Here is a 23,996-nt window from a genome sequence, read left to right on the forward strand (position 1 = left end):
ATTTCCATATCAAGTAAACATGAATCCTATTGCAAAGTCCTCTGTTCTAGAGCTGTAGGCTGAGGGCTGGGTTCTTGAGACGATGGTGATTGCCTGAAATGTAGTTCACATGTTATGAAAGGACACATCAACATGCTAGTCACCAAGGGAGATATGGTAATTTCTGATAGAAATGTTTGTAAAGTCTGGGGGAAAAATACAGAGGAAGAGATGGAGGGTGAGAAAATTTGCCATTTGATACCACTACACTTAAAGTGGCATAAATTTGGTATTACTAGCAGGAAAATGTATCGTGTTTTAAATGTATCGTGTACTGTACATCATGGGGTACTTTTATGTAGCAGTTTGGTGCTTTTGGTGAAGTTCTGTGTTGAGATGTAACAAAGAATTATTTTATTCTACAACAATCATAAAATGTACTGTACTTTAAAGGATCCAATCCTGTTCACATCCACAGAAATAGAAGCTTTGCCATTGACTTCCATGGAAATGAGGTCAACTACAAGATAATCAATTAAATAGGACTCCAAGAATGATCTGATATCCCCATGATACCCATTTTCACCCCATCATGTTCCTTTTTGTTACTATGACCTTCATTCTTGTGGAGTCAAATATTAATTGCTCCAAACCATGATGCAACATGATGAGAATACAACTTACAAGGCAATGATCTGAATAAAACAAGGTAGCACCAATGGGTGGGAACTTGGTGTAGTACAGGGGGCTTCTGGCCTACGTGTTGGAATGGCTTTGACATTCTGTCCATATAAATGGTGTGTAATTTTAATGCATCCATTAATGCACTGATTTAAGAAATCAAAGTATTTTTAATAAGAACCAATTGATTTTTGATATTTTAAAAGTAATTACGTTGTAGCTTCCAGACAGATATTTTGCTAGGAGGGGGAATTACATTGGCTTGCTTTTCCAGATAGAAATACGTAGCTTTGGATCTATCAGGCAAATTGAAATCAAAGAAAGGGCCATTCTCAGTGGAACAGGAACTCAGTTATGAAGCATGTATCTCACAAACCTTGAAAATCTTGACTTGCAGCTTCCATTGAAAAATGGAGATGTTTGATGCAGTGACAGATAGTATACTATACTGCGTTTTCTTCTTCTATTGCTGTTTGAATTGTATATTTAGTGAATTAGTCATGATTGATGATAGTGTTTTAAGGACTTGCTATGTCTTCCTGGGAAAAGATGGCATATTTTAACTATATTAATGGTTTGAGACTTAAGGATAGCACCATATATTTTTGTAATCTTTCAGCAGCGAAGCCACAATTTATACAAATGGATTCACTCTGTCTTTAGCTCAAGCAACTCTGACAAAATATGTCATTTGAAGTAATGTTGCTCATCATTCATAGACACAGAGGCTTAAGGCTACATTGCTTTGATATGAAATTGCTATGGAGTTTTCCATTCCTAGGAAGATCAGTATATGCTGTTAATGATAATTTAACTGCTTTCAGCAGTTCCAGATGAGGCTTCCTTTGAACAAAAAGTGCTTATTTACCCACAGAAGGAGTTACACTACCTTGAGTGTATTCAGGAGAAGAAAAGAAGCATTCCAACCACAACTCAGAATTACCTAAATACCAGCTCTGGAGTAGTTAAAAAACAGAGCTAATAACTATTCAGTCAGAATAGCCTATTTACAGTACAGCATATTAGTTCCCTTTATGGCACGTTGGTAGGGAGGACATCACTGCAGAGTAATGTCAAGAGCTGGGAGAAGTCTCTGTCTTTGTGTGTTAGCTGAAACGGAGCCTAACCATTTTCAGTAAAACACTCCTTTTAGTTGTGATATCAGTAGTGCACCTCTGGGAACCTATCCCTGGATGGATAATAGTAAACAAAAACACAGAGCAAAATGTGATTTTTAGAAGCAATTTGAGAGTAACAGATTAAGACAGACATTCTACCTTAAAAGTGTATTGAACATTACTGCTGCACAGTGGTTTTCCTTTTGTTATCCAACCGCTTTATAGAGCCATGGTGAATTTATTACTTAAAAGCAAACAGGCAAAACCAAATCTTCCTTTCTCTATTTCATCCAGCAGTTCTGTATAAAACAATGATATCATTTGGTTTGTAGTTAAGTGATGAATCTTTATACAGTGCCTAATTATAGATGTGCTGATGCAGAAGGATTTTACTTAATTATTAGTTAAAATCTTGGAGCAAAAGACCTGTAATCCTGTATTTAGGTTGTCTCCATATTGTCCTTTTAAAATACTTGCTCTGTAATTATTAATCCAAACAGTGTTCACCTCCTGAGAAACTGCCATGCTCTTTAGCACTGCTTCTTATGTCTTTGTCAGTTGAAAATGTGGCCTTCTAATTCTGGAAAATAGAACTGAAGTAAAAAAAAACTCTGGGTGAACAAGGCACAATGCATTTAACTGAACATTATTCTGTAAGCTGTGGCAGGAGTACTTCTTAATTATGTATCAGGTAAGATAGAAAATGGCAGGCAAAGTAGTATGTTGAGTTTTGTTTGAATGATGCAGTTTAAATGTAGTGGCATTTACTACCTAGAACAGATTGAATCGTCTTGTTCTCTTGTTGAAAATGTCAAAGCAGAATCTCAAATTGCTTCAACATATGACAAACAGAAGACACTTTCAGCAGGAAAATGAAGTGTCAGGCAGGTTTGTTACAACAAGATGACACAGCTCTGTGAAAAATTTTCTCAGAAATTACATTCCTGCTGCAAAATGTCTGTCTGCTGCTGGAGAAGTCAACAGGGACATGAAAAGCTGGGTAATGGATGGTCCTTGCATCCAACGCTGAGGAGAGCAACCTCTGCTTTGATCTCCTTGTCCAACAGAATGAGTGGTCAGGTGCTGGAATGAGCTGCCCAGGGAAGTGGTGGAGTCACCATCCCTGGAGGCGTTTGGGAAATATGTAGGTGTTGTACTGAGGGACGTGGTTTAGTGGGAATTACTGGTGGTAGATGTGCTGGTAGGAAGGAGTGATCTTTACCAACCTTGGAGATTCTATGATTTCATGATCCTCTTGGCTGACAGGTGGGAGCTATGCTGATTTCTGTCCTGGCAATCAGCTGGAGAAATGGCAGGAGGACAGAAAGCTCCTCTCTGGGAGCCTGCATACTTGCCAGGAACTGAGGCTGGGGTGATCAGGGGCTGGTGTTGGGGAGCCCATCACTGTGCAGGTTGTGCTCACTGGCTTGTTGTGCCACTGTGGCTGAGGAGGTGACTTGCCTTCTGCATAATGTGCGTGTGGTTCTGCTTGAGGGTAAACATACTGCAGGTTTGTTAATAAAAAATGGGGTGATTGCTTTATTTTAGGAGGTTTGTTCTTTTTCAGCTTGATCTTGCTTTAGCTTTATGTCTCTATGTTTTCCCCTTGATGTAAAAATGATCTCCATCTGTTAAGAAAGATTGCATGAAATACACTGACGTCCTTAACAGCCACCATTTGAAGCACCTGCAGGGCTGTTTAATATCACATTTCAGGGATGTCCCCCCATTCCTGCGGCATGCACTATAACCCCTTCCCAGCTGGCTGTGGGACAAGTACAATCCATGGCTCATCCAGCTTGGCAGGGTTAGATTTTGCTCCTCTGTAACTGCCCATTTAGCAGTGATCATGCCAATTCCAAACAAGTACAGTCCCAAACACATTTTTGTGGTAATCTTCATGCTTTGCCATTACTTTTAATGTTGCCACAGTGTCTTTGTGTTGTGTCACCAGGAACTGTGTTTGCTCCTCTCAGCTGTGTGGTGTGTCACTGGGCTTGTTAACGGGGTTCTGCTGAGATGCACCAGTGTGCACTGGAGTGACACCTGTCCTCGTGCTTTTCATACACAGAGCTCTGTGCAGCCATTAGGCACGTTCCTCTTGGAGGTTTGCTTGCCATTCTTTGAATCTCCACTGACCATTAAACATTTTCAAGTAATGCGTTGTTCTTAAAATATTGCAATTATTGCCGCGTAGTTGCCTCCTGATGCATGTGGGTCAGGAGTGTGCCTGCTGATTTTGGATGTGTACCATTTATCTGGAGCTTCTTTTATCAAAGTTTCACAGAACATCTTTCTTAAAGGCAGTGCTTTGCTTGTGTTTGGGGTATTTCAGCAAACGTTATCAGATGAGAAAACCACCCTGTGTTTGATAGAAGTTGATATGAAACACTCAAGTCACACACTGATCACCAGGAGATTGTTCTGCTTCCCATTAGCTAGTATTAATTCTGAAGGGAGCAATGAAAGCAGTACTACTGACTCTGTAAATGTACCTCCCCACCAGAGATTTCTATGCATGTTACTTTTTCTTGTTAATTCTTGTAAATACTTTGGCCCAGATAAGGCATTAAATTACTTGCCTGAACTATCTCCTTCATTTCTTAAAGCACAGTCTTTCTTCAGCTGCTTTACATTTTCTCAGTCTTTGGTCATTAGGGAGGATAAGCAGTAACAAGTGCATCTCTGATGATTTTATGTGCCTATATTCTGCCTGCTGTTATTTATTTTTCCTCTAGTCTATACCATAATTATATAATTTTGCCCAATATTCTTCCTGACAGTGCTATGGGCTTTAAATGGAGTTTAGTGGTGGAAGGTGGGTGGTTGGACTGGATGATCTCAGAGGTCTTTTTCCAGCCCTGGTGATTCTATGATACTATGACGTTCCATTTAAAAACTGTTGGCAGTATGGCAGCTTTGAAATTGTGATGCTCATGTTGAACATCAAAGAGGGCTGTGCTGTTATGCTCTGTAACATCTCATTATGTCCAAAGCACAGACTTCAGCTGAAATACCTTTTTAATGCAGATCTTCCGTAGTTCTATCCTCTTATTTGAAGAGCTACACACAAATCCTTGGTCTGTAAAAAAAAAAAAAGGTATTGACCCTGAGCTCATGTAGTGGTTACCTGAGACAGCAAACCAAGAGTGGGGAAGATGCAGCCAGCTTCTGCCTTGCCAGGCTGGGGCATGTGTGGCTGGAGCTGCTATGGGACAAGCTTGGAGGTGGCTTCTGACTTCAGAGAGAGCGCCCACACAGTTTTGCCTAGATACGGTACCTTAGGTGATTTAATACTTGGCTGGTATTCATCATCCACAATAATTCTCTTGAAAAATCATTTCTAACACAGGTTTTTTGTTTATGAAAATAGTGGATTACTTTGAGAACTAATAAAGTAACAGTTAAAATCCTCTCCATGGTAGTTCATGTTGCTGGGTTAGTGCCATGGTGCAGCAGTTCTCTGTGTGCACAAGTGGTCACATTGATCATGGGATATTAATTGGTTGTGGACTGCAGGCTTATGGTACTGTGACTTCAGGCTGACAAGAATGATAGCCTTCATTTATATGCAGAGTCTCCCACTGTACCTCGGACATGAATGATGAGATCTGACATTCTCCATCACCACTTCTTTACTTTTTTTGTAAGAGAAAGAGAAGAGAAACAAGAAATCCAAGATTTAAAATGTCACAAAATGTTCTTTGTGGATCTCCTTGAAATGGAGGGTTGCTTCAAGCATCTTATTTCTGCTCAAAGTCCAAGAGAAATATCATGAGTGCAGATATTTGTGTTCAGTACACTCCATTCATTACATAAAGTACACTCTAGTTGAGATCTGCATGCATTATATTGCAGGAAAATGCAATTTGCTTTTAGAAACAATTTATTACACTTTCTATTTCTCAGGAAACTCATGCTTGCTTTATAGAAGGAGGATACAAGACCCACATTTAGGAAGTGAATAAAATAATCATGTACACTCTTATCCAGTCTTTTGTACTGGCAAATGTAGGAGTGTGGTAATTTGCTATCAGTGAAGAGCAGGAATGATAACAGAATGGCAGAGAGTCTTCTGGGGGATGTAGTTCTTCTCTTCCGGACAGGTGCCCAGAACTGGAGCGTTTACTCTTTAGTCCCCAGTGCATTACATGATGTTATGATGTGAATACCAATAACCAAAAATCATAAAACCATGACAAATATTTTCATAAATTCAGTAAAATTGTCTAGCATATGATGCTCTTGTGCTTCTCTCTGTAGCAGTTTATCATTTACATGTGCTCAAAGAGCATCACGTGTGTGGTAGCTGAAAACACCTCAGGTGAGGAGACTGGCAGCAGGGCTTCCTGCTCAGAGATGATTTTGCACCTGGAATTGCCACTTACTATTGTGTTTTAAACAGGGCCCTGTTTAAAACAAGGTCGAGCCTTGTGGCAGGAGCTGTTGGAACAGCTGGTAAGAGTGAGACAGACCAATACAGCAGGTCACTAAGGATGTGCCTGCTCTCAAAGTCCAAGAGGCTGCAGTCGGGGCCAGCTTCTTCTTGATGCTGGTAGCATCACAACAACAACACAGGTCTGTTCCAAGGCACTGAGGGCTTAATGGGTTAGAATCAGCACCACCACTCATGATTCAAGAGCATCTGAGTGCTTCAAATTTCACTTGCATTTAGAGCTGCATTTCAGACTGTTCCTTAAAACTGTGACTGTGTTATATCATAAAAAGAGTTCATGTGATGAATGCTAATTATTTTCTGCTAATATAAATATGCTAAACTCCTTCTTGCAGAAAATTGTCCCACAGAGGCAGGCCAAGAAGTGCCTTAAAGCACTCTTGATCCTGGGTGGAATTTGAAAACAGTGATGTTCGTGGTGCTGGTGGCAGAAGGGAGGCAGCCAGTTGCTGTATTGTTTCACCCCGCTGTCCCAAAAGATGCATTTCCTGCTTGAATAGTAATAAATAGAGAAAAACCCTTTGTCACTGGATAATGGCTGCTGGCTACTGTGCAAGTTCTGAGTTTATTGAGTTTGAGTTTATTGAGAATAAGTGCTCAGCATTTACTTTCAAAGGTGGAGACATTTATCCTTTGCCAACGTTTTGTTGCAATGGCTTTATTTCTGTTACAGCAAGTGACGGATGAAGGTGCAATCATTTTGTCAGCTTGATGCTGCTGTGGTGCAGGAGAGGCTGCTCAATAGCTGAATGCTGAAAAGTGCTTTGACTGACTGGTGGCACACACTACAATACAGCTAATCAGGGAACACTGCCCCCATATAAACACAGCCTTAGAGAGCAGCGTTTTTATGAATGAATTGCTTTATGTGGTTCTCTGCTGCTTGTCACCTTGTGAGGTAATTTACTGCTGTGCCAACAAAATGAGGAGCGATCACTGTGATCTGGTAGTGGGACTTGCTGGGGATGATGTGTTAGAGGCTCAGCCAACAGAGGATACTCATTACGAGCCCAAGTGGGAACCTCTAGCTTCTTTAGACAAGCTTTTAACTCTGCAAGTGCACAGTTCAGTCCCTGGCAGCCAAGGCTATAGCTGTCACACTTACATCTGCACAGTTGGCTCACACGTTTGCATAGGTGTAAGCAGCAACATAACAGATAAAGCAGTAGCAGGTCAAGCCAGAAGCATTTGCTGTCAGCTGTTGAGAAATCTGCTGGCACAAGCTGCAGTTTCAGATGAGCCAAAGGGAGTTAGGTACATCTTTTCCAAATGGTGTAATGCTGCACTTCCCGTGGCAGCACGTGCCCTCTAGTTAACATATTGATTTCGCATTTTGCACGTGGTTCCGTCTTCAACTATGGTGTGAAAGTTACAGCATCACTGCCAAGATTTTTAGCTGCCAAAGTAGATCTAAGCCATGCCTGGAAGCATGTGTATTTGAACTAGGAGTGAACAAAAGCTTAACTTGGGGTATGAGCTAGTTTCAGATTAAGGACTTGGCATGCTGTTATTTGCCCCAGAGGATGCTATTCAAACACATCAGTTCTGCTGTCAAAAGGTTAGCCAGATTCTTGTTGGAATGATACTGGAGGCTCTGTGTTAATTACTGGTGGGAAGATGCCAGATCCTTTGATTGAAGGAAGTAGGTTGGCATGCAAATTGCCTCATAGAAGATTTGAAACAATTTTGTTAATTCCCTGCATTCTGCTTCGTATTGGGATAATTGTTCCTTTCATCATTGCAAATTACATGAACCAATGTCCAGGAGGTACGTTCATAGCAAAATGATAGAATAGCTAACGTACTTCGGGTACATCACAACCAGAGAAAAAGTCATTATCCACACCAAGGAAAGAAACCCTTCCCTAGTATTAACTAATCCTTAGTCATATGAAGGTATATTTTTACACTTCTACCTTTAGCTCTCTTAGAAGAGCTTTTTACCTGGTCTGGAAACCAACTGGAAGTAGGAAATAGTGTAGGGAAATAAAGTTGTGTCAGTTAAGTGACTGTGAGGGAAGTGATGCTTGCAGAGGCACATGGCAGTTTCTCTAGCTGCTTGCCACGACTTATCCCAGTCCGAAAGCTGTTTCTTTGCCACTGCTTTCTTATATTTTTTAGGAGAGGTTATTAGCATGTCAGCCATGTTGGGTTATGAAATGAGGTATTTTTGAAATGGTAGCAAAGAAGTGAGCTGCTAGTCTCTTGTGCTGGTACTTGGCTGCAGATCTAAGGTGTCTGCTTTTCTGAGGCACTTCACCTGGCGCAGCATATTTCCTGTGTCCATAGAGAAGAAAGGATAAGAGTACCGTGTATAATGGGAAAGTAAATGTGTGAGGATGAGAGCTGCAGAGTGTTGTATCAGTGTATTAATTCATACAATGTTGTGCCTTGAAACCCCTTGAAGAAACCACCCCCTGACAAGAGCTGTTGAAATCACAGCAACTCAGTTATTGTTTTCAACTTTCCAGTGAGGTGAAAATAAGCCTAGGAAGAGCCAGCCCTTCGAGCATTCTCTCTCACGCAGCCTTTGGCCATATCCACCAAGTTTGGAAGGGAGACACCTGCATTTCCAGAGACCTCTCCAGGCTGTCATCCCAGATTTGTGGCTCCAAGAGATGCCCCAGGTAGCCAGCCATTACTGAGGGCAAAGCATGCAACCCTGCATGGCACCCTGCAGACTTAATTAAGTGTTGGAGAGCTGATGCATATGTAAACATAACCAAAGCCATCCCAGCCTTTTTGGGATGAAATCTTTGGAGGTAAAGTGAAGGCAAAGAACCTCCTAGAGTGCTGCATTGTCAGGCCCAGTGCACTGGGAAGGTGCTTCTGGCTGTGTGGCCGCAGGCACTGATGCTTCGGGAAGCAATCTCATCTTTATTCCAGTGTCTTTGGCATAGAAGCATTGTTGCTCACAACAGCCCAGGAGCATGTCATATTCCAGGGGATCAGAAAAACTTATAGACAGCTCTATCCCAGCTCTTCCTGTGGCAGTTAAAAAGGTTATTCATACCTCTTTGCAGAAGTACTGCTGTATATTTTAATAATAGGAAGAATGTATGCAGTGCATTTGTTTGTTACAATTTAGAGTTGTAAGTGAAGCAAGAGTTAGATGAGAGCACATAATGCTGCTAGGTTTATGAAAGAGGTTGATATAGTAACAGCATTAGCGTTTTGTTCTAGCTTCCCTTTTAGCAAGGCTGGAATTCAGTGCCACTAAGATCTATAAAATTGTCCAGAGAACTTAAAGGAATTTCTCTTAGAGGAATTTGCATTTGAATGAAGGTTGTTTATGGACTTCTGTCGAGTACAGAGATTGTTTTAGATTAGAATTCCTTGTAGCTGAGAAAACCTCGCTTCTTCTTACTGCTTAAGAAAGACCAATAGTGAATTTCTTCAGGTGAATAAGGATTCTTATGGCTGAGCTCCAAAGTAAGGATGGCTTTTATTTTTTATAAACATTAAAGACCCAGCAGTTCATCACCTTTTAGACTCAAAATCCCTTTGGGCTATTTCACTTCCTCCATGAAGAGCTCTGACTGGCTGCCAGATCGTTGTAATGTTTGCTCTCCAAGAACAATATGGCAAAATAGAACCACTTAGAATGCGACTTACAGGAGTGCATTTCAAAGCCTTCCGAAGTAAAAGTAAAGCTGGAAGAAGCTCCGCTTGGGTTGGGATGTGATGGGTGCAGAGTGAGGTCTGCACAGAACATAGTGCTTTAATGTTAAAGCACACATTTTATGACCAGTGGAAAATGTGATAAATTACACAGTCTGAGTAGCCTGAAGCTACCACAGCCTTGGCTCAGCCATGTGCATTGCTTCCAGCACCAGGCTTTCTATCCTCTGCCAAACTTGATAAGCAACATAAGTAAACATGTAGCTAAGTATTCCAGTCGTGGGACTTCCTGCTAACCTAGCTCTAGTGTCTGTTTGCAGTGCACTTAGCTCAGTGATCCAGTGCTGTAGCCAGCAAGCTGATCTCAAAGTGGATGAAGCGACATGGGAAAGTGAGCGTCTCCTGTGTCAGAATAAGGCTTCATTCATGTGAACTTTTCTCCTCCAGAACATGCTTGGAGGGAGGCGTGAGCTGTCTTGTCTGCCACTAGGTGCCAATAATGTGCTGTAAGCGGAACCAGAAGCTAAACTGCTTCACTTATGGCCATGCTTCTGATTTATTGGTAAGAAATGATGCGAATATGTTTCACTATGCCAAAAACGATGATTGCTGGGCTCCTGCCTAGCTGTGTTGCTCACTGTTTTCCTAATTGTGATGTTGGACATGGCTTTTGCTGCGGCTCCCATGCTGTCCAGAGCATCCTATCCAGCATGAAAGTAAAGTGGTGGAAGAGATGAGGCTTTGAGAAGCTGAGCTGAGGCTTGCTCCCTTTCCCACCTAGGGACATAATGGAAAAAATGAGCGCTGGCCATTTGTTGATTGCCCAGTCTCCAGACCTTGCCTTTGTCCCCTGCCAGGCTCTCTGCTCTGTAGCCCATAACATGGGAGGCCTTGTTATGAGAAGCAATGTAGCAACAGCTTATCTAAGTGCCTGCTGCAGCAGGTGGCTCATTCTCCCCAGTAAAAACAGTCTTGCAAATGGTAGGGCAGGCCTTGCTGTTAACGTTCTGTGAGTGGCGCTTGACTCCAAGGCAAGTGTTCAATAATTTGGAACTATAGAAATCTGAAGTTACAGCTCTGTAATGGAAGCAAATTTTTTAAATTTTGACCATAATATTCAAACTTACTAAACTCTCAATTGGACGTGATTATATTATATTACATGCTGTAAGAGTCCTTGAAGCCAGTAGTTTCACTGTGATCTCAGAATCACAGCATGGCTTGGGTTGGAAGGGACCTTAAATCCCCCAGTCCCACCCCCTGTTGCAGGCTGGCTGCCCCCCTCCCAGCTCAGACTGCCCAGGGGCCACCCAGCCCGGACTTGGGCTCCCCCAGCAGATGGGGTTTCATGATCCCCTTCCTGCTCTGCTGGCTGTACTTCTGAAGCAGAGTGCCAGGTTGCAGGTGCATGGGCTTCAGATGTGTGTGCAGAAGAGCAGGTCAGTGGCCATCATCTTCTGTACCTAATGCTCATCAACACACATGCTCTGGGCCATGGTTGGGAGGGCCAAGTTGGCCAAAAAGGATGGGGACAGTCTGGCGTTTTGGGCTGCTAGTAGTGGGAGCGCCTTTTGTGGGCACCAAGCAGCTGGCAGGTATGTTGTTCCCTTGTATCATCAAGAGCTATATCCCAGCTGCCATTTTACCCAGTTCTTCCTGGGACAAGGGTGGCACAGTTATGGGTTGGAGGAGATGTACTGGGAAGGACATAGCAGAGATAAGCGGATGACCAGCCCTGTCAGGACCTTGCAAGTCCTTATAACACTAACCTGCTAACACTGGTACCTCTGCAGATGATCTATGCATGACACAACATCAAGGTTATGGCCATCTCCTACTGCTACTTTGAGCTGATGAACGAGCTGCTGCCTGGGCTAAGGGCAACTGTCAGTTTGATCTAAGAAAGCTCTGGGCAGGCTCATTTCCTATCAAATCAGTAAGTGATGAGATTTCTGAGGAGATGAGGGCAGTTCTGCCCTAGTCTTTTACAGGCAAATGCAAATTCAGTGTAGAAACTTAGATCTAATAAATTATAGTGATGAATTTTAACAGAAAAAGCTTTCTAGTAAACTTGAAGTGTTTCATTTCTGTGATGCAAGATATTGTATTTATTTAAAAACAAACAATAGCAACAGCAAAACTTCTTTTTTCCAGGATTACTGTCTTACTTCAAGGTAGCTCAGACTTATAAAACTTAGCTGCATGGCCTCGCACTGAGCTTTTAAGCTGGGTCAGGAAAGTGGTGCTCAGAGCTCTGTTGCTCAGTAGTACTGCTTGTTACTCTGTATTCAAGTAGTCACCTGGCAGGAGCAGCCTGAGTATTGAGAATAGAAGGTGATGAGGTCCCTACTTAGTGTTGTGGGTAACCTGGCAAGTGGCTCAGCACCGCGCAGTCGTTCTCTCACTCTCTAACTTCCCAGTGGGACTGGGGAAAGATCTGGAAAAAAAAAAAAAAAAAAAAAAAAAAAAAACAACAAACACAAATAGAACTTGTGGATTGAGATAAAAAGCTGTTTACCAAGATTAAGAAGAGGAAAAAAGAATTAGAGTTATGATAATTATATATGTATATATACGTGTATGTGTGTAACAAGTGATGCACAAGTAATTGCTCCCCACCTGCTGACCAATGTCCAGACATTCCCTTGGCTGCACCCCTCAAACTCAGGTCTTTCTTTCTGCAGGATGTCATACGGCATGAAATATCCCTTTGTCTAGTTTTGGTCATCTGTCCTGGTTCTGTCCCCTCCCAGTTCCTTGTATCCCCTCGATACCCACACTGGGCTGGACAGTGCAAGAAGCAGAGAAACTGAACTGTCTTTGGCTATGTACATCACTGCTGAGCAACAGCTAGAAACACTGGGTTGCAGGAGAAATGTGGAAGCGCTTGCGTTATCAATATTGTTTTTCTTCTAAAACCAAAATACAGTGCCATGCTGGACATTATGAAGAAAAACAGTTCAGACCCAGCTGAAACTAAGGCACATTTGCTTTGAGAAGAACATCCCAATGCCTCGTCCTCTTTGGGTGGGAGTGTAGGTGAAGTGTGAAGCTGTTGGGACTCAATGCACAATGTTCTGTGCAAGTTTTCTTTAAGAATCTAAATACCACTGTGGGAAAACTTGAAGACATGTTGGGATTGGTCACACTGGAATGATTACGTGGACACTGCAAATGAGTTAAGCGCGTTAACTGCAAAATATTTGATCTAGACATCATATAGATTAAGAATTAGAAATGGAGCTTCTTTTTGTGTTTTGTTTAAGGGTGTGAAATGAATGTGAAATGTGAACATGAAATGAAATCATTCATTTCCACTGAATCAGCTGCCACTGCAGCCACTAAAAGTTCAGTACTGCATTGTCAGCCTAGCAGCCAAAGCAGCAATACCATGTAATAAATGTTTACATACCACCAAGCCTACAAACATTTGATTGCTTACATGACAGAGGTTTTCTTATCCGGTTATTTGTCTCAATTTTTCCATTACATTTTCTCATTTTGTTTTCTAGCTTTACTCACAGACAAGCCTCCAAAGCCATTGTTCCCCATGGAGAACCAGCCAACTGTTATAGATGTCCAGCTGGGTAAGTCCCCTTCTGGGAATAATAGATCCTACACTTCCACTCTGGTAGCAGATGGGGAAAATTGAAAGTGCTAAGAAAGGTTTAGCGGTACTGTTATTACATGCAAATCAATTTACAGCTTCTCATTTATAAGTGTAGAATTCACTGCCATTGCAATTTAAAGGAATGAACTTGTGAAACATCAGGGAATGGCAGTACTAATTGGTTACACAGGGTATTAAATATGAGGTTCTGCTGTTCTCTTTAATGTATGATTGATAGACTAACATATGTCTACATTGGAGTGGTATTGATCAGCTGATGTTCTCCCTGAGACAAATAGTCTCATAAAAGAAATGCTGATTCCTTTAAAAGTTAATGGAAAACAGTGCATTTTCAGGTTGTTCTGAAGAAAGGACTTTTGATGAAGATGCTTGTATATTTTCTCACTCCTGATGTATTTTCTTGTGTGATTGCATATCCTTGACTCTCAGCTGGCAGCCTGTATTTTCTCGTGTTGAAAGACTGTTAGAAAGTTCTGCAAACTTTGGGGAACTGCAAAGGCATCTTGTTGCTGAGTTGCTTGGCTTTGAAGCTTCAGAGGTTTTCTTCAGTGCCTTGAAAACAGATTTCTAATTTTAAGTAGCATAATTGGAACTGCTGTTCAGGACTGTGGTGTTTCAACTATAAGAGATGTTTTGTAGGCATGAGTTTTTCACTGTGTGCTGAAGGTACAGTGTTTCCTTTCTCTAAACCTTAAGTCTCTTCCTCTGTTATACCAAAAGTTGGTTAGCATTTAATGGTAGAATGATGTTTAAAGGCAAGCAGGGTGAGAATAGAACGTGCAAGATTGTAGCGCCTACAACAAATGTGGCAAAGCCTTTTGTCTGGTTTTCGGATGTCAGTTTTTTAAACTACGTGCCTAACATTTTCAGCAAAACACTGGAGATGCCACGGAATAACTAAAAACAAGGCTTGAATTCCTGAATGTGACGACTGAATTGTGGCCAGAATGTGAATAATTTATGCCCTTTCCTAAACTTGCTCTCATGTACCTGAATAGAGTTGGTGGGCAGGCAGGACTTGCACAGGGAAGGCAGTGGGAGATCCAGGCTGCAGCCAACACCTTCTGAGTGCTGTATGCTCAGGTTCCCTTTTTCGGGAATCATGTGTAGCTGATCACAAAGTGACCCCAAAAGAAGGAAATATACATGGGTCTGAAGCCACAGTCAGAAGCCCACCATAACTAATAGCAAAGCAGTCATCAAGGTTTGGATCAGCCCCAAAGGCTGAATATGGTCCCCAGGTGCAGCTTCTTTAAAGTCAACTTTCTAATGATTTCCTCCGGGAGCCTGCAGTCCCTGCTGCATGCAGCTGTGAGATAGAGGCACTCCAAGTGCACATCTTTGCTTCCTGCTCTTTCATTGCATCTTCATTTCCTGCTCCAAGTTCCCCGGTTCCATCAGGACTCTGTTGATTTTGTACCGAGTTTCTTCTTTCTTCCTACATGGAAACAATTTGTTCTGACTAATTAAAAAGTGTTTGATTAAAATAAATAAGAAGATGGAAACAAACAAAACCTTTTCTCTCCTTGGAGATATTGCTCCCAAATAGGATTTGGCGATATCTCCAGAGTGAAATACAAATCTTGCATCATTATATGCTGAAATGTATTCCATTAGTTCTCCTCTAAGATCAGGGAATTTACATATGGTGCTTTTAATCTGATACAATAATGCATTTGGTTATTGCCAGTAAACCATATTATGCTGTAAAAGTTTAATGTTTATAGAAGAACCTGAAATTATTTCTGTGATATACAGTGAAATTCACCATGCATTCCTGATTTTAAATGGACGATAGATGGAGCTGGAAGGTTCTTAGAGAACACTTTGGCTTGCGGGGGGGCCCTGGAGCTGTGCTGACCTCTGCTGTGGGCTGCTGCCCTGCTCTGAGCACCAGGCTTTGTAGGTAAGAGAATGGTTTGGCTACAGTAAAGTAACTAGATGGAGTTCTCTGTAAGGTCATCTGCTGGAATACTCCTTTGAAAGCTTGCTATGCTCCTTGGAGTTTTGAACAAGTGATGTATTAGGCATGAAAACAAAGTTTGTTTGAAAGGATGTGTGTTTTAGAAGACCTGTAGACCTCAGGGTTGAGTCACCCAATGTGCTTGCGCTACTTGTGGTCCTGCAAGTACAAATGTGCCTCTAAACTGCAGCAGAAATGGAGTTTAATTCATCTGCTTCTTCTGCAGAGATTATTTTAGATTTCTACTGGAAAGCTAATTTCTAAAGAAATTGATGTTTTTGCCTTGATAGCAGAGGAGATTTATAGTTATTCTACCATTATTCTGAATGATGAGCGCAATGCACTGCAAAATCTTCCTAGAACTCAAGGCAGCAGCCTGACTATTCAGCAGCTTATTTGACCTGATAGCAGACTTCAGAACTCACCTTTTGGTTTTCACATTTTGTATGAAGACTCAAATGAAACTAGTTATGCACAGTTCTTATCAACGGTGGATAAAAGAATTTCTTTGGGCTTCAAACATGGCCCACAGCCTGCCTTGTTCTTCTTAAGGAGCATGCATGTACTTCTTGCTTGTTCCTTTTTCCTTTGGAATCTGACAAAGATCAAAACCTTGCCAAGGTTACAGAGAAGCAGAAGTTAGTATTTACGTCTTTCTTGTTTTCTGTATTTGATTGTGTTGGAGAAACAGAGAGAAGAGAGATGAGCACAAAAGAGAATCCCAGAGGACCAGGGAAATAGTCCAAACAGTTTTACTGTTTTGGATGCTTTAGCAGGTCAGATAATTACTTCAACTCTTTGCAAACCTGGAAAATAGCAACTGTTTAGTTGTTTATTGTTCATTTGTTTCATTCAAGAAGGGGGAATAAAACGGTACCACCAAATTGTTTGTTTCATAGCTTCTGGCATTGGGGTGGTAGCATAGCAGTAGTTCTTTATTGCATGATAATACAGCAGGTTGAACCTTATATTTTGAATGAATGCTTTTGCAAATATGAGTTTAATCCAATATAATATCATCTGCTTCTGAAAAGGATGTTCCCCCTCTACAACTCCCTGAAATGAGGTTGTGGCAAGGCAAGGGTTGGCCTCTTCTCCCAGATGACACCGATAGGAGAGGGAATGGCCTCAAGTTGCACCAGGAGAGATTCAAGATGAATGCTAGGAAAAATTTCTTCTCCTAAAGAGTGATTGGGTGCTGGAATGGACTGCCCAGGGAAGTGCTGGAGTCACTGTTCCTGGAGGTGTTCAAGAACCATGGAGATGTGGTACCTGAGGACATTGTTTATGGGGCAGCATTGGTAGTAGGTAGACAGTTGGACTAGATTGATCATAGCTGTCTTTTCCAATCTTAATAATGATTCTATGTCTGTATTCCTGAGTTACTTCCATTGATCAAAAGCTGATTAGATTGTCTGAGGCACAGAAGTTTTCTGCTTAGGAGATAGGGTGACTTCAAAAGAAGGCTATGGACATTGTGTTTAATAAGATTTTTTGCCATAAATCCTAATCCTTACTTTTGTGTGTTCCCCAGTGGCGCAGTGGTAGGAATGCCGTGTTGCAACACCGGAGGCCAGGGTTTGAATCCCCTGTGGCGCAAGTGGTAGAAGTGCCGCTCTGCTACACAGGAGGCTCGAATCCCAGGGGTTGGACTCAATGATCTCTAAGGTCCCTTCCAACCTGCACAAGACTATGAGACTATGATACTATGATACTTTTCTGCTTTAAGAATTTAACTGTCTCCCTTGGTCTGAATTTGAACTTAGTAAAGTTTATGTCAACATGATTCAAAGCAGTTGTTCTAAGATTTATTTTTGTATTTATTCTGTTGCTTGCTAACTACCTACATGGATTGTTCGTACTAAATCAGAGAGGCTAGGGAAACCCTGATATGACCATGATTTTGGTCTTTTCCATATCAGAAGTCTTCAGGCTGTGGTACAGTAAGTACACTCTGCTAATTCCTTAATTTAGATTTTAAACTCTTTTCTGCCTAACTTTGTTCCCCCTTAGTACTTTGTGAATGTGGAAAGAAAGATGAGCAACTCTTTGCATTTTGATTACATGGTTACTAGCTACAAGCTAAAGCTTTCTGTTGTGTTATTTTTATAACGTTACACAATGATTGCAATGTTAACTTGGTATTTTCCTTATGAATATTTAGTGAGATCTAGGTGAGGCTGCAATGAATGTTTGTGTCTGCATTAAATATGGTTGTATCATTTACTTTTAAATTGGAAACTGTTTTTGCTTTCAGAAATTTACTTAAGAAACGCAGCAGGAGAAAACAAGCCAGCAAACATCTATGTTAATTTTCTGAACAAGAAAAATATCAAGGAATTTACCTCACTGATTTCATGCTACTTTCCGTGTTGAAAGATGCTGAGGGAAGCAGACATGTATTTTATGAGGATTCTCATTTTTCCTAATAGCTGACCTGTTCAGAAAGATTTTGTTTCTAAAAGATTTAACAGTGCAGTTCCTCTGGACTAGTTATTAAGAAGATCAATAGTATGAGTTTGAACCAAGCATGGGGGAACATGCAGAGTTACTATATCTGCTGACAGGTATGGAATAGAATAAAAATAGTATTTGAAAAAAAAATTAAAAAATAGTGGAAGGTCCTTTTTGTTTGAAGCACTGGCTCGATGCTCTTCTGGTGAGACCTGGAGCTTTTGCCACTGTCTGAAATGGTGGGGCAGCCCAGGTACATAATTGCAAGGTGTTCTTGGCCCCAGTGGAGTGAGGTTAGGCACAGGAGTATGCCCGGCTACCAGGGCTGCTGCCCAAGTGCATGGAGCTGCTGCAGCTGGCTCTTCTCCTGTGAGCTCATAACCGCATCAGGCTTGGAAGGATTTTCCTGGGAATGGAAATGGCATTTGTTGGATCTTCAGATTGAACATCCCTTTGCTTAGATAGGAACAACAGGGGGAAATAAATAGCATTCTTTCCTCATGCAGTTCACACATTCTGTAAGAAAGCTGAGATGTTAGATGTAGATCGCTCCCCTTTCATGTCTTCCAAGCTTAAAAAGGTCTTATTAAGGTAACTGACTTATTGTCTTTGATTTCTTGAGATACATCAATCAATACAAAATCATAAACGTATGAAACCAGAGTCTTATAAAGCATGTGAAACCAGAGCCTTGATATGAGATACAGCAAACATGTAGGTAATATCTCTTCTAGTGTGAAATAAAGTAGCAATCAGCAATTCTGCTTTAACTGTTTAAATCAGCCTTTCAAGATATGACTCCTTTTCCACAGGAGAGCAAACCCCATGTTCCTTTCCCTTGAGTGGTTATGGATGTGCTATGTAAATGTCCCAAACTCTGTGCTGGAATAATCCCTCCCTCTCAGTGGTGCAGACTGTAACACCAAAATCTTTGTGTTCCTGCACAGAAATACATGAAGGAGCAATTTTCACTAGCAAATGAAGAAACATCAGGTGTATCTTCTTGAAGAGCTGCCTGCATTTGCAGCTCAAAGGATGCAACACTGAAGCTCTTCCAACCATGCGTGCCCATGTGAAGGGATGCAGGATTTGCATTTATTACAATCACTTTGTACTGATCTGTAGGGAATATTAGAGACAAATTGTCTGACATTTAGGTTTAGAAGTAGTTCCCTAAATACCGTAAGTGTATTACTGCTAATGCTTTGATGCTAATTTGGTGTGTTGTTAATACCCCTGCTTCTCTCAGGGATAATGGGAAAATGCTGTACTTCAGAGACCTGGGGCATGGGTTCTGTTGTTCAGCTGGCATAAATCCTCCATTGTTTTACCTCCTGTGAGGTTAATCCAGATTTCCACCTGTGAAGCAGAGGGCAGCGTGCTATTCCACTTCCTTTTGCTTTAGATTGCTTGGAAAGATAGTACCAAATACTAGATGCTGGTCTGTAGTTTTCACATCCACAGAACCTATGGGACTGGCACAAATATTTCAGAAAGCAAGATTTGGCGTTTTCAGGATTTTTCTTTTATGCTTCTATAAACGATTTGTTTCTCGTGTTGATTTCAGTGGTCATTACATCTGTCTTACATATGCTCTGAGAACAAAATGACACCGCCTGTATGGAAAATATCGCCGAATCGATGTAATTGCAGCTACCGTTGCAATTGCAGTACTTCAGATAAATCTGTTGTTTCTTTCACTGAAAGAATGTGGGAAGGAAGGAACACACCAGTATGTACTGGTTTGCACATCTTCAGCGGCGTTCATGCAAGGTCAGTTGAGGAACGACTCAGATCATCTCGCACTGGTAAAAGCTTCTCTGCAGGTGGAGGCAGGTTTGTGAGCATGTCAGGATGTTCGTCTTTAGCACTGTACTGGGTCTAAGCTGTCATTAACAAACACAGCCATCCATTAAACCAGCATGGGCATGCCGTTCTGCTGGGCTTCACTAACAGAGCTCCTGTTTGGTTTCTGGATGTGAGGCCTGGAAAGCAGGCAGTAGATCATCTCTGCAGAAGTGAAGCTCAGTTTGAGGAGCAAAAATTAGAACAGACGTTCTCACTGGAGAACAGAAGATTAGAGCTGTTGGTGATAGCAGCAGTTATTTACTCTCCAGAGTTTTCCTACTTTGCTCTGGAGTTTGTCTTCTTTAGAAGGGAAGATAATACTCATCCATTTTCCAGGAATATTGCGACAATAAAATCAGGAAGTATCAGAGAAGTGCTTTGTAAAGAGCAAGAAGGAGTACAGGTGGGGAAGGCTATAGAATATCCTGAGTTGGAAGGGACCCTCAAGAATCACCAATTTAGCTCCACAGAGCCAAACCCAAATCCAACCCATGTGACTGAGAACAGTGTCAAATGCTCCCTGAGCTCCAGTGGCTCAGGGCCATGCACATTGCCCTGGGGAACTGGCCTGGCTTTGACCAAAGCTTTCTCCTTGGGCTCGTTCCCTTTCTGTTTCTGAGCACAATTGCAAACACTGAGGTATTTGACTGTGCAGTCCTCAGACATATGCTGCTGTGCATTGAGTGTCAGGCGGTATTAATGTTCCAGAGGAGAGAACCACAGGGCAAAGTTTGCACCATTTTCCATGCTTGTTAGAAACACTGTCACTGGAAGGGATTCATGTTCTGCCATTTTACATTCTCTCTACAGTGTTTGTCATATGAATGAGTTATTAGGCTGTGAATGCCTCATATATTCTGTAAATTACAGGGTAGAAGCATTCAGCAGCACTATTTTGACCTTTTCAGCATTCTGCGATTTGCTGGGCATGCCATTCCACATCTCATGTTTATGGCCTCACTAAAATGTAGGGATGGAGCAGAGTGGGCAAACAGTCAAAATACACAGGGCTACAAAAGGTCAGGGTCATGCATCACAATGCCACTGTTCAGTGCACAGTGGAGATTAAAATCTTGACTAACCATTCTCATAATTTCTCTTTCTTCACTGAAGAATAACACAAAATTCTACTTCATAATCTGTTCCAAAGGCACAGAAAATGAAGACTGATGGTGTAATCTTTCTTAAAATTTCAGAATTGTAACATCAAGATCGTGGAGGTCATGAAAATCAAAGCTGTTCAAGTCCTTCTGGAGAAATGAGGAGAAATTCCACTCACCTAATCTTTGCTTCATTTAATCTGTTGCACGGCTTTTGCTTTTAGCTTCATCCCTTTGTTTCTCTCCTACAGAAACAAATAGCTTGTTTTAGGAAATGGAAGTCTGACTGTTAAATCTGGGTCAGTTTGCTGTTCGTACATGAGACATTTCAGTCCAAATGAGAAAGAGTCAAAGCAAAATTTCTCTAGAAATGAAAAGACTAAGGACATGTTGTAGGTGAATTCTCAGTACTCATAATCAGATTAAAAGTAAAACTATAGAAAGCAGTGATCTGTGGAAATGTGAAAGAGGCATGCTGCTTTCTATAGCATGCTTGTAGTTTGGCAAGCCAGTTTCACAGTAGAAGACTGTACCTTTCTACTACCGACTGAGCTGTTGGTACCTGGTTCTACTGTGGATGGCTTATTAATTTTAACATGCTTGGCTCTAGTCCCATGAACAAATTAATATGATTAGTCAGGAAAACATCCCGTGAGATTTCTTTGGAGCTTAGTCAGGTGTGCGTTCCTCCAGTCCAGAGAAGCATAGGAGTAAGCATGTAAGTCATTGAGCAATGCTTTATATTGCTCAAATACAAATCTTACTGACATACTTGTACGTGTAATTAAAAGACGTAACTAAATCTAATTTTACAACTAGCAGAGTCTTAATCTAAATTATCTGCACATGGTGCTGCTAGAAACTTGGTTCCAAAGTGTGCAAGTGGTGCTTGATGCTTTGCTTTTCAAGCGTTACACAGTTCTTCCCTCCCCAGCCATCCAGGCGTATTCCATAAATACATCTGAACTTAAAGGACTCTTTTGAATAGTTTTTTTTCTGGTAAGTCCTGAATATGCAGGATTGAAAAGTAAACCTGTTTTGATTAGGCAGGCTCGGCAAATGAAGCTTTCTGTTTCCTGATTACATTACCATTAACTCTTTTTAATAATTTCCTGATCTGCACTGAGGAATTCGAAATCAAATTTATAGATCATATTCTGCAGCCTATCATTCAAATTGTTGATGTTAATAAACACTCCTCTCAGACTGCTGCTTTGCTGGAGCGTTTGAGCACTTGTGCCAGTAAGATGAATGCGTAAAGAACTAGAGGAAGCAAAGGGTTTGATTGGTGAGTCCAGTGGCTATTTGTGGTTCAGTTTGATCTGAATTCATGCTTTCATGCTCAGGTTCCAGAGGCTGCTTGGTTTGCAATAAGAAACCTGAGTTACAGAGCATCGGTGGTGAAGCACTTCTCTTTAGAAGTACAGTTTATCTTTTCTAAATACCGTCTGACACAACAAGTGGTTTGTAGATACTGACTTGCTACTCCCACTGTGGTACTGCTGCTCTTGGGAAGGACCGGTTGTGTTCTGGCAGTCACTCAGATGCAGCAGCCAGGTGGGCTTCTCTCGGTTTTGGCATTTGGGACTGCAGCACATCCCAACCCCACGTGTCCATTCGCAGCCTGACCTGTTTTTAACAAAACATTTCTTAACACAAAAGATTCTCAGGCAGACTTGTGATCTCAAACGTGGAACATTTCAGCAAGCATTTGGGGCTTACAGGCCATAATTCTGCCTGGAGAATAAGCAGGAAGTCTGCAGGTGAGTTGCAATGTGTCACGTCTAACAGCAGACATAGAATCATGGAATCACCAAGGTTGGAAAAGACCTAAAAGATCATCCAGTCCAACCATTCACCTATTACTAATAGTATTAATTAATTACATGAGCGTCTTAGATTATTTTAGGGTAGCTTTTTTTGGAAGAGAGACCAGTAGGTCCTCCCTGGGAATTTGCAAGCATCTTCTTTACTGTGCTACTGTTTTATCAGGTTCTTCATTCTTACCCATCTTACCCAACATCCTTTGTCAGCTGCGCATTGAGATGCTTTCATTGTGCAGTGCTTCTCACCACACACCCGAAGACATTCTGGTTTTCTCAGCTGTGTGATGTAAAGTTTGTCTATGACTAACTCATGGGTACGTATCATACTTGTTTCCTCTAACGCCTGATCCATCTGTCTAGCAGTGAAATCCCCTTCAGAGTTTACTCACCTAGTTTCTAAGACCACATTCATGAAACTTACCAAAATCTCACGACTAAGACAGCTTTGGGGAATTTCTGTGGCAGTTAGTATTTTCAAGTGGAGATACTGTGAGCGTATTTAGACATCTTGAAAGTGCATCACTGTAAACAGAGGGATTTTTTAGGGGAGGAAAAACAAATGCCGTGATGGGAACTTCCAGAGAAAAGATTTAAATCATTTTGTGTTTGTTTGTGTTTGTTTTTTTTTAACCAGACAATATGAAATGAGTATGAGATCAAAAGTGGGCAACAAAACAACTGATGTGAAAAAAGACTGTTGTTTCCTTGCTTTGTTCATGATTGACATCACCGGTTTTCAAAGCTGGTTTTGACTGTTGAATCTAATTTACTTCCTGCATCAACTTAGTTGAAACAGAAGTGTAAGTGGGAAGGAACCCAACAGGAAGTAAAACAGCTGACCACCTTCTGAATCCAATAACTATAGCCAGCAAGGAGTACATCTCTTACCTAGTGAAAGTAAAGCTGTCACTTAAGCCTTGCAGCAGATTTTTGTTCACCAGCTTGTGCTGCTTTTTAACAAGATACAATACCCAAATCTTTCATCCTCCATGATAATTCTGCCCAGCAAATGGCATTGGTAATAAGTCACATCAGTGGAAGCCAATCCAAACTGCCTGTGGTTTGATTTACATTCTATAGAGGTTGTTCTACACAAAATGCTGAGGAAACAATAGGTGCTTCTGTGTCCCCTGATTGAAAAGTGGGATTATTCACGTTATTTCTTTTTAAATTCTGTCTTTAAAAAGAAATATTCATTCAGTCCAATCTCTGTCTGCTCAGTGAGGGAGGAAGCAGCCCTTAAGCCTCATCTGAGCAATCAGCAGTGGTAGGTTGTTTTGAGTCTGTAATGCACCCTGACAAGGAAGGTCACTGAATTG

At 41.3% G+C, this 23,996-nt stretch overlaps 1 protein-coding gene across 6 annotated transcripts in view; it reads left to right on the forward strand.

Moving 5' to 3' along the window:
• IL1RAPL2 (interleukin 1 receptor accessory protein like 2) overlaps window positions 1–23,996 on the forward strand; it is a 305,577-nt gene that overhangs the window by 199,967 nt on the left and 81,614 nt on the right. For all 6 annotated transcript variants that reach the window (XM_032444393.1, XM_015860827.2, XM_032444395.1 and 3 more), the window contains one exon: window positions 13,368–13,442. In XM_032444393.1, the coding sequence (XP_032300284.1) occupies window positions 13,368–13,442 (75 nt within the window). The remainder of the gene's footprint in view (window positions 1–13,367; window positions 13,443–23,996) is intronic.

Source organism: Coturnix japonica, chromosome 4, assembly GCF_001577835.2.
Source record: "Coturnix japonica isolate 7356 chromosome 4, Coturnix japonica 2.1, whole genome shotgun sequence".
Taxonomy (NCBI): Eukaryota; Metazoa; Chordata; class Aves; order Galliformes; family Phasianidae; genus Coturnix; species Coturnix japonica.